This window comes from Capsicum annuum, chromosome 6, assembly GCF_002878395.1.
Source record: "Capsicum annuum cultivar UCD-10X-F1 chromosome 6, UCD10Xv1.1, whole genome shotgun sequence".
In the NCBI taxonomy this organism is placed as follows: domain Eukaryota; kingdom Viridiplantae; phylum Streptophyta; class Magnoliopsida; order Solanales; family Solanaceae; genus Capsicum; species Capsicum annuum.
The window spans coordinates 18964606-18975703 of NC_061116.1; the positions used below are offsets into that span (position 1 = coordinate 18964606).

The following is an 11098-nucleotide window of genomic DNA, read 5'->3' on the forward strand; positions in this document are numbered from 1 at the left end:
TAATTTTTTGGTGTACGGTACGGTATTTAGTATTTATAATTGACATACCGAAATACCGAAAATCATATCGAAGTATATAGTTACATAAATAACATATATATATATATGTATATATATTATATATGTATGTATATTATATATGTATGTATATTATATATGTATGTATGTATGTATATCTCAAAGCTTAATATGATATCATCCATCAAATATGACATTCAGACTAAGACCAGACATAAGGGTAGACAAGCAACAGACATGCCTCATAGACAACTTGTGGATATCTTACAATAAGATATCTCGAAATAACAGTTATTTTATCTCAGTATTAAATACTTTAAGTTATTATCTTACAGAAAATAATTCAACTAACCGATTTAAATACTATGTTGTTATTAAAAGGCAAATGCAAGGAGTCTTTTAGACATGGATTGAGGTAGTGGAATCAATTAAAAATATCATCCTTTCGAGTCTTTGATGATCTAACATTGCTTGTGGTTTGAAATGTGTATTACTTAATAGCATCTTTAAGTAACTGTATTGGGAATGCAAGGCCTCAGCCTTGCCCTTTCCTTTTCCTGCATACATGCCGAAACAAAAATCGTTAGTTCTTTCGTTTAATAAGTCTACTAAGCTGATCTGCTAGATTATTATCTTTTTCTTTTATGTGTTCTAATCCAATGCTATAAATTGTAGTGACATCTAAAATATTTATCCATCTCCTTTTACTACTATTCTTTTCATTTATTTTTTATAAAATTTTACCATGGCTTCACAATCTGTTTCAGACATAAGAAGAAGGTACTTCAAATCAAGAAAAGCCTTTTAGCAAAGGGATGTTTTTTTATTAATATAGTTCTTTTGGAATATTTTTGAATATGAATTAAGAATAATAAACCTAGCCAAATAGGAATCACCTTCTTCTTCTTCTTCCAGAGAGGGATATTTTTTTTTTACCGTAACGTCCTTTAATGTCACCATTGACATAGCTTGAGCTACGCCGGCACCGGCGCTGGCTTAGAAACACCGGTGACAGGTAAGTGTATGCATTCCCTCTCTCTCTTTCTCCCCGCATTGGTTTTCTCTCTCTTCCCCCTTTTTTTCTCTCTCCTTTCTTTTCGCATCTTTTACTGCTCTTACCGGTGGGATAGCGTTCCCGTTGTCTCAACCTCGGTGAAGTAGTTAGTTTACAACACCAAATGCAGACGACCAGATTTGACTCCGGCGTGTCCAGTTACCCGACTTGGCTTGACCGGATCTGATTCCAGAGACATTCCGGCGAAGCTTTGGAGATAAAATTTTGACGACCAATTTCTGCATCAATTTTTCAGAATCCAACATACCACGCAAGAAAAGAGGACTTGGTCTACACCCAGTGACTTCTAACCTTTGATATCTACTTTTTCTTATTATTTCGTGTCTCTTGACTTGTTTTTAATTTGTGGGATTGACTGATTTCTTGTATTGGGGGCTTGTATTGCTTTCTTATTATTTGTTTTAGTTGTTGTTGGTGTTAGGCCAAATAGTGTGCTTTGTGTGTGCCCTATATTTCCTACTGTGATTTTATTTCTATCTTTGTTGTATTTTTTAGTGGCTGCTACGGGTTGTCGTGTTTACTATTCCTATTTTGATTTCATTTTCTTCGCATCTTGGCTGACTACCTTATTTATGGGTGATGATTTACTTGTTTATTTCTGTATTTCATAATAGTGTTTTACTTATTTATTCTACTTGTCTAATTACCTTATCTGATTACTGGTACCTGATTTACTAGCATATCTACATATTGTGGTAGTATCATTTTCGTTATTGATTGTTGTTTATCAAAACTTGCATTATATTATTGGTTTTGTTGCTTTCTATGTATTATAGATTGTTGTATGTGTCCTTAGCATATAGTGGGCACAAATTCAAGCTCCTTTATTGATTTAATTATAACCAGTATATCCTTTTGGCCTTTTTTTTAGCCCCATTTGTTATCTTTCTTCCTTTCTTTTCATCCTTCTCCCCCTGTTTGCGTAATGGTTGTGATTGGTAATGGTAGAATAGGTTCATGTCATATGTTGGGGTTGGGGGTGGGGTTGGGTGGTGTTGGATCTAGGTTGGGTCTAGGATTGAGTTTGGGGTTAGGGGCTAGGGGTAGTAAGGTTAGGTGGGATAAGAGAGCTTCTAGGTTGTGAGTTGGGTTTGGAACACAGAAACTTTGCAGGGTAAGTCTATAGAATTGGTGAAGATTCTTAGAAAGAGGAGGGTTAGTATAGCGTGTGTCTAGGAAACTAAATAGGTAGGTACTAAGGCGAGAGATATGGATGGATATAAATTGTGGTACTCGGGTAGTGTGAGACATAAAAAAAGGGTAGGTATCTTAGTAGATAAAGAACTTAGAAAGCAGGTGGTAGAGGTTAAGATAGTTAGTGATAGGTTGATGTCTATTAAGTTGGTCATTGGAGGATCTACGGTGAACGTTATTAGTGCCTACGCCCCGCAAGTAGGTTTGGACAATGAGGAGAAGAGAGACTTTTGGGAGGGTTTAGATAAGGTGGTGAGTAGCATCACGAGCTCTGAGAAGCTTGTCATGGGAGGGGATTTCAATGGGAATATTGGGTCTTTATTGAGAGGTTATGATGATGTTCATGGCAGTTTTGGTTTTGGAGAACGGAATGAAGGAGGAGCTTCTCTCTTGGATTTTTCTAGGGCTTTTTTGTTGTGGATAGTGAATTTGAGCTTTCAGTAGAAAGAGAAGCACCTTATTACGTTTCATAGTTCAGTGGCTAAGACTCAAATAAACTTTTTGCTTCTTGGGAAAGGGGATAGAGCACTATGTAAAGATTGTAAAGTCATACCTATCGAGAATCTTTCGACTTAGCATAGGTTGTCAGTGATGGACTTGGTTATCAATAAGTGCAATAAGAAGAGAAGTGTAGAGGCTCGACCCAGGATTAATTAGGGTAGCTTAACGTTGTCTAGTGCTTTGGAAATAGAGGAGAAGTTGAAGAGCAGGGGGCTTGGAAGAGTAGAGGGGGTGTGGATAGTATGTGCGAGACGACTGCCAGTTGCATTAGAGAGACTGATAGAAAGGTGTTGGGTGTCTTTAGAGGTCAATCTAGCAAGCATCGAAGAGACTGGTGGTGGAACGAAGAGGTTAAGAGAAAGGTAGAGTCTAAGAGGGTGGCTTATGCTAAGTTGGTTGAGAGAAAGGATGACCAGGAAAGGCATATGAATAAGGAAGAGTATAAGGTAGCTAAAAGAGAGGCTAAGTTAGTGGTTACGATAGCTAAGACTGCAATTTTTGAGAGCTTGTATACGGCTTTAGAGGAGAAAGATGGAGATAAGAAGTTGTATAGGCTTTCCAAGGACAGGTAACGGAGGGCTCGTGACCTTGACCAAGTGAAGTGCATCAAAGGAGAGGATGACACAGTGTTGGTTAAGGATGCCCTCATTAGGAAGAGGTAACAGTCTTATTTTCATAAACTTTTGAACGTTGAGGGGGACAAAGATTTCGTGTTGGGGACTTGGAGAAATCTGAGGAGTGTCATAATTTTGGTTATTGTTGGCGTATCAAGGTTGAATAGGTTAAGAGAGCTATTCATAGGATGCGGCGGGGTAGGGCGATGGGGCCAGACGAGATTCCAATGGATTTTTGGAAGAGCACTAGCGGGGCAGGTTTGAAATGTTTGACAAAGTTGGTTAACATTAGTTTTAGGGCGGAGAAAATGCTTGAAGTATGGAGGTAGAGTATAATGATTTTAGTGTATAAGAAAAAGAGAGACATCCAGAGTTGCAACAACTATAGAGGTATTAAGTTGTTGAGTCATACTATGAAGGTTTGAGAAAGGGTGGTAGAGATGAGAATGAGAAGAATCGTGATGATCTCTGAGAATTAATTCGGTTTCATGCTTGGTTGCTCGACCACTGAGTCCATTCACCTTATGAGGTTATTAGTGAAGCAATTTCAGGAGAGAAAGAAGGACTTGCACATGGTGTTTATTGATCTCGAGAAGGCATATGACAGAGTTCCCAGAGAGATTTTGTGAAGGTGCTTGGAGGCTAGAGGGGTAACCATGGCGTCCAGTAGGTCAACTCAGGATATGTATGATGGTGCGAAGATTCGTGTGAGGACGGTAGGTGGATATTCAGAGCAGTTCCCATGTTTGATAGGGTTACACCAATGATTGACTCTTTGCCCCTTTTTATTTGCCTTGGTGATGGATGTTTTGACGCGATATATTCAAGGAGAGGTGCCTTGGTGTATGTTATTTGCAGATGATGTGGTACTGATTGGCGAGACTCGGGGTGGAGTTAATGATGTTGACACCTAATTTTTGCCCTCCACGACTAGATTTAATCCTGAGTTTCTTCGATTTTCAAATAAAATCATAACAACTGTTTTATTCAAATAAATGCACTCTAAAATATTTATTTGTGCTAAATTTATCATTTTAGTGAAAATTATATAATTTCGTGTTAACATATACGAGATTGTACAAATGTTGTTATTTAAATGAACATTTTCATCAAAATTGGACTTTTATTGTGATTGAGCTTGAAAACTTATTCAAATGATTAAAATCTTGATTTAAATATAATTTATTCTCAAAAATAATTTATTTTAAAAATATGTGTTCAATTTTATTAAATCAAGAAACTCAAAATTAAATCGGTTTACAATTCATTTCAAATTTTTGATTCAGTTTGATTGATTCATTAAATTTGACCATAATTAAAATTAATTAGACCAAAATTGCAATATAAATTGGTCGATTAATGGTCAATAGGACCAAATAGATGAATTAATTAAATCCCTACTTAATTTGAGTTATATATTAAATAACCCAAAAATAATTCTTCCTCGTTTTAAATTAGGCCAACAACAACCCACCAAAAATTCCCAATTACCAGCCCACCAACCCAATAAAATAACCCGACCCAGACCCCTATTCTCTTAACAGCAAAACAACACCAATTTCAATGGAGAACAGCTCCATCAACGGGAAAAACCCGACTTCAAAAAACAGCTACAAACGACAACCCAACGGCAAAACCTGACTCGATTCCAGTGAATCAACCAGGGTTCAGCCAACCGTACCCGTCCGTTTCCAACTACAACCAACCAGCGACCCGACAGTCTGAACCAGCAAACCCGAACCCAGCTTCCCAAAAATGACCTGATATCAACAAACCGCAAAATCCAAATCCAAAAATCCTTTCAAATTTTGAACGTTTGTACGATTTTCGTACAACACATAACTGTCAAGCCTTATCACCAAATAAAATTCCAAAAAATCAAAATTTACCCCTGGATTCCTCCTCTTCCTCATCGGTTGAGGCCTAGAAATTCAACCCTCGAATTTTCCTATAAAAGGGCTCACTATTGAGCTAAAGAGGGAAGCCTTGAAGGTTGATAAAACCTTTGAGCAAAGAAGTCTCATTTTCTTAGTATAAAAGTTTTTCTCCGTGAAATTCATCGATTAACCGAAGTTTCCGAGTTGACGATGACGCTTTTCGATAGTCGATGGATTCCGACAAATCTCAAGTCTCATTTTTCCGTCCCAAAAAAGGTAAACATATTCTTCCCCTTCTAGTATTATTGCCACTTTCTTGTTCATCTCGTTCTTCGTATTAGTTGCTTCTTAGTTTAGAAATACTATTGCTGGGTTTGTTTACTGTAGCTGGCCTCAAATACCATAGGATTGCGTAAAGAAGATAGGGATTTTAACATGTTGATGTGCTATTAGTTTAGTTTTATGTTTCAGTTTCGGCTTTCTATAGAATTCACTATTTTGATTCTCTGTTGGTAATCCTTAACTTCTTGCTTCTTTAAATTGGCATATATTCTTGGATTACCGTTTCCAGATTATCTTTCATATCATCTGTATTTACTCATCATTATATGTCGTCTGAATTTCCTGTTCAAATCTAATGCTGCAGATTTTAGAGTTTTGCTTCTGCAGTAAACAGTTAAATGTAGTCCTCTATGTTGATATTCGAATGTTTTGGTTAATGGTTTAGTTTCTTCTATGATTATGATTAATAATAGATTCTCGCTTATTTGACCATAATTATAATTCCCTCACCTCTTGAATTCAAATCTCATGACTATGGCCCTAAATTTTTAATAGACATGTGCAACCGGATTGTCTATTAAAGTTATATGATGTTGTTCCGTTAAGAAAGATTGTCTGAAATGCATATATGTCTTTTAAGATTTCTTCTAAAACCTGCATATTGCTCTCCTTCTTTGGAAATATCCCCGTGTCGCATGCTCATCGGTTCATGTCTTAAAATTGTTGTTCTCGTAAAAAATTAATTGAACCATCGATCTTGCATTTAGTAAGCATCATAGTCGACATAGCACATCTTTGATTTTGTGAAAATCTAGCCTGAAGGTCGAGAGTTTTGTTTCCTAGTATAATCATAAAAAATGGATTTTTTTTGCTAGTCATCTTGACTCGTAAATGTTCATTCTTTATTTTATTTTACGCATGTAGAATCGCTTAAAACTTATGGTAGCATCCTTATCCAGGTGACTAAATTTGAAAACCATTAGTGGTTCTTTCAAACAATAAAATAAGATCTGATCTTTTGCATTAGTTTGATTTTGTTGGGATTATTGTAGTCTACATCCTTAGTAAGGAGAGCCTTCATTGGTTGATCTTGGGAATTATCTGGTGATGTGTGGGACTCATGGAACTTATGTTGTGTGTCGTTCATATATCATTTCTTAGAGCCTCTCTCATGGAGTCATTTTTCCCCTCCTATTCTTGTCGGTTTTACTATTTTTCTGTATCTTGGTTTGATTTTGTTAAAATAATGTCTACGATGGGGGAGGTTATTATTTATCTAGTCTACTAAGTATGCGATGTCTTTTGAGCACTTGAGTTCAAAAATTTCGACTTCTACTTGATTTCCTCGTTAAGAATATATTATTTGAATTGTATACAATTTGGGGCCGAAACAAGTGGCTTTTTCCTTGATAGATTGTCTTGCTTTATTTTATTAAGAGGATTTAGGTTGCATGTGTATGCCTATATCTTTATTTCAGTTAAAATTTGTTGAATTTTCTCTCGAAAATCCCATGGCTTGGCCTATTGATATTTTATTTAATGACAATGTTATCTCTTTCACATTTTTGTTTTAACATTCCTAGTGTTTCTGTCACATTTTTATGCCAATGGTTTCAATTAGGTTCTAATCTTTGTCTACACTTGAACATATATTAATTATTGTATTTTTCTACCTGGACTCTTTTTCCTTCCGCATTTTTGTCATGGGTCATTTATTTCCCATCTCTTCGAGGTGATTCATCAAAAGCCCAAAAGAAGTTCCAAAATCGATCTCATGGCATATGGATATAAGGAGTCGAAAGAAGAAGGACAGGTTGAAATCCATTTTTAAAGTGGTGAAAAGACTCAAAAGTCTCATTAATTATTTTATTTATTTACTTATTGTTGTCTTTATTTATTTATTTATTTATTCGTATGCCTTGAAGCCAAAGTTGTAAAGATAATACAGGTAGAGCGGACTTTGGGCCAAAAAGGCTCGAAAACTAGATTAGGATAGGTGAAATGGGTCGAAAGTCAAATTAAACTAGGACAGGTTTCGTTGATTTGGGCCCAAGGCCTAAATCTTTTACTTTCTCCTCCCTTTCCCCTTTTATGTGTTTATTTGCTTATTAGTTTTGTTTAACCATAGTTAAAATCCTTACTAAGTCGCTTAAATTTGTTTTATGCAAGTGTTTTCTAAATCGATCACTTTTCAACAAATCAATCTTTTTTTAAGTTAGTCAAAAGATGTTTTCAAATAGATCGGATAACCACAAGTTAGCGAACGTTTTAGGTTCTTTAAAAACCTTCCTAAAACGTTAATAGGAACTGCTTACTCAGAATCATCGAAACTTAAACGATTTTTCTATTTTGGATTGTTTAGAGTGTCTAATAAAGGTTTTTAAATTCTTTTTCAAAATTAAGTGGCGACTCTCTAAAAGTCGAAATTTTTGCAAAACAAATGATAAGTTGGAGACTTGGAGGGAGATGCTTGAGTCTAAAGGATTTCGGTTAAGTAGAACCAAGATGGAGTACTTGGAGTGTAAGTTCAGTGATATGTCGTAGGAGGTTGGAGTGGTTGTGAAGCTGGACTTTTAGGCCATTGAGAAGAGGGTGAGTTTCAAGTATATAGGGTCTATGATTCAAGACAATGGTATTGACGATGATGTCACGCATCACATTGGGGCAGGATGGTTGAAATGGAGGTTCGCTTCAGGAGTTCTATGTGATAAGAAGGTGCCACCTAAGCTTAAAGGTAAGTTCTATAAAGTGGTAGTTCGGCCAACTATGTTATATGGAGCGGAGTGTTGGCCAGTTAAGAGCTTCAAAAAGTTAAAGGTGGCGGAGATGCAAATATTGCGATGGATATATGGACATACCAGGAAAGATAGGGTGAAGAATGAGATTATTCGAGGGAAGGTGGGAGTTTTCTCGGTGGAGGACAAGATATAAAAAGTAAGGTTACGTTGGTTCGGGCATGTGATGAGGAGAGGCTTTGATGCTTCAGTGTGGAGGTGCGAGACACTAGCTATGGATGGTTTTAAGTGGGGTAGAGGTAGACCGAAGAAATACTGGAGGGAGGTGATTAGGCATGGTATGGAGCAGTTACAGCTTACGGAGGACATGATCCTTGATAGGAAGGTGTGGAGGAAGCGGATTAGGGCAGAGGGTTATGGGGTGGGAGTGCGTTGGTAATAGTAGGGGAGTGTTCTTTTGTGTCTAGAGTTTTTTGTTCGTGGTGTTATGGCTGTAGTATTATCGTGTGGCTATTTTGCATACCATACTAGTTTATATGCATTTATCTTTGGTGTTTGTTATATTGTTCGTTTATTTTGCGTGCCGTGCTAGTTTATATGCACTTATCTTTTGTGCTTGGTATACTGTTATCGGTCCTAAGCCCGAGGTCTATCGAAAACAATCTCTCTACTTCAACTGATGTATGGTATGGTCTACGAACACTCTACCCTCCCCAGACCCCTCTATGTGGGAAAACACAGGGTATGTTGTTGTTTTAGAGTATTTTTGGATTTAGAATGTATTCTATATTTTATTGTTAGTTTTCTTATAAGTCTCGCTTCTAGTTTAGAGATCTTGGTTATTATTTTATCTAATTTTTTTGAATTTTGTTTTTTCTGATTTAAATTGATGTTTACTGGATATAATTCTTCTTACTTACTTCTAATATTTTGGAGTTTTCTCATTAAGCTGAGTAAATACTTTTATCTTTCCTAAACTTTTCTTCTAACCGTACTCTTTTTATGTAATAATGTATTTTAGATCCTACTTATGCTATTCTAGCGTCTATTTGACGTATGTTATGATGAATTTCTTCAGTTTGATCTCCTATGGCTAGCGAAGCCTGAAGTAAACTATAGTATAACTATTTTTGTTCTGTTAAACAATCATATACCGCTCTCTTGAAGAAAAATCAGGCGAAGATAGCTCGAATAGAATAAAATTCGATAATTCACTCAAATGTGATAAAGGAGATAATTGCACATGCAAGGATAGCAAAAAGGTAACAACTTATGAAAAACTGCAAGACTTGTTAGACATAGACGGATTAGAAAAAGAATACACTTTAATAGAAATAAATACAGAACTTTTCCTCTATTCCCACCTTCTTGTAATCTAATAGGTTCTTCTATTGACATTATTTTTCCTCTAGTTTTTATCTTTTCTATGTGTTTTTCTGGGTTTATCCTTTACACTCTATGTCTTAGTAGATTACCCATACTTATTTGTACTCTTTGCATATTAGTGGCTCTCCATTAGTTGTTTTATGCTCATTATTTCATCTAAACTATAGTTTTTGAAGTCCGTGGAATGTATATAAATACCCATGGTATAAGACCTATGGAGACAGAGAAGAGAAGAGAAGAGAGAAAGAACCACTAATATGCAAAGATTACAGATAAGTACGGGTAATCTACCAAGACATAGAGTGTATAGGATAAACCTAGAAGAACACACAGAAAATATAATACCTTGGGACACCAAACAAATTATCTATAAGTTAGAAATAATCAATCCAGAGTACACCATAAAAACATCTATAGAATCTAGTGTTCTTGGGAGAAAACATACTTTGATCTTGATAATTTCACTGCTACATGTAACTAGGGATATGGAAGAAGGGAGTATTGAGTAGGATTTTACAACATATTTTAAAAATAAACATATTCTTGCTCTATTTTATGCTAACCTAACTGTTTAAACTATTATGAAGAATTGTTTAGTTAGTTGGGTACACTTGTGGGTTCCATCGTCACATGACTAAAGTTTCTCCTTTTGTCATTATCATCCATTTGTCGTCCACTTTTATCCCAATTATTCATTTATTTTTGTTATTGTGGTCTGAGTATATTTTTAGCGAGAAGTACCCAGTCTCTAGTAATGAAACAACCTCCGTTATTTGTAACATAAAAGTCTAGACCTAGTACAAAATCTGCTCAAATATTTAAATCTCTTATTAGGATTCCGTCAAGTTTATATGACGGTTTGTAAAAATCACTGCAAGTATTAACAAAACTTATCTTTGCCTTAGGTATATATTGTCTATAAGTATTAAACGTTTCATCCATTCCCCGAAGACTTTACAGGATTAGTTAATATTGGAGCTAAGCCCTACAACTTTGCAAATAAGGTACATAGTTTATTAACCAGTGAAGACCCCAATAGTGGCCTAATTCTCCAACAGAAAAGTGCTCTAGTAAAATTAGAACAATTAAGTATAAATAATTGGTTCAAGATAAAAGAATTTCTAAACGATTATTTCTACTATTGCATAATTAGTGGAAATTCGTTTGATCAAGATTTAGGAAAAAAACTTTTTAACAAATTACTAGGAGCTTTAGGGCGAGAAATAGAAGAAAAATGATCCAAAAGAGACGGGGTGACACAGCACTCAGAGACAAAATGGTCAATAGGACAAAGAATACAACATATAATGGAAGTATTACAAGAAAAATGTATAAATATACGAATACAAAAACAGTTAAAACAAAGTGATATATATATATATATATATATATATATATATATATATATATATATAT

General features: G+C 35.4%; 1 protein-coding gene and 1 long non-coding RNA gene across 2 annotated transcripts; both read left to right on the top strand.

The window, feature by feature from the left end:
* Nucleotides 1-2302: 2302 nt before the first annotated feature.
* LOC124899449 (craniofacial development protein 2-like) lies at nucleotides 2303-2731 on the top strand. Its single transcript, XM_047414335.1, has one exon. The coding sequence runs from the start codon at nucleotides 2303-2305 to the stop codon at nucleotides 2729-2731; it is 429 nt and encodes a 142-aa protein (XP_047270291.1).
* Nucleotides 2732-4871: 2140 nt separating this feature from the next.
* Nucleotides 4872-9691, top strand: LOC124899671. The gene is made up of 2 exons (XR_007056964.1): nucleotides 4872-5555; nucleotides 7309-9691. It is a non-coding gene; the product is annotated as an uncharacterized LOC124899671 (long non-coding RNA).
* The last annotated feature ends 1407 nt before the right edge of the window (nucleotides 9692-11098 follow it).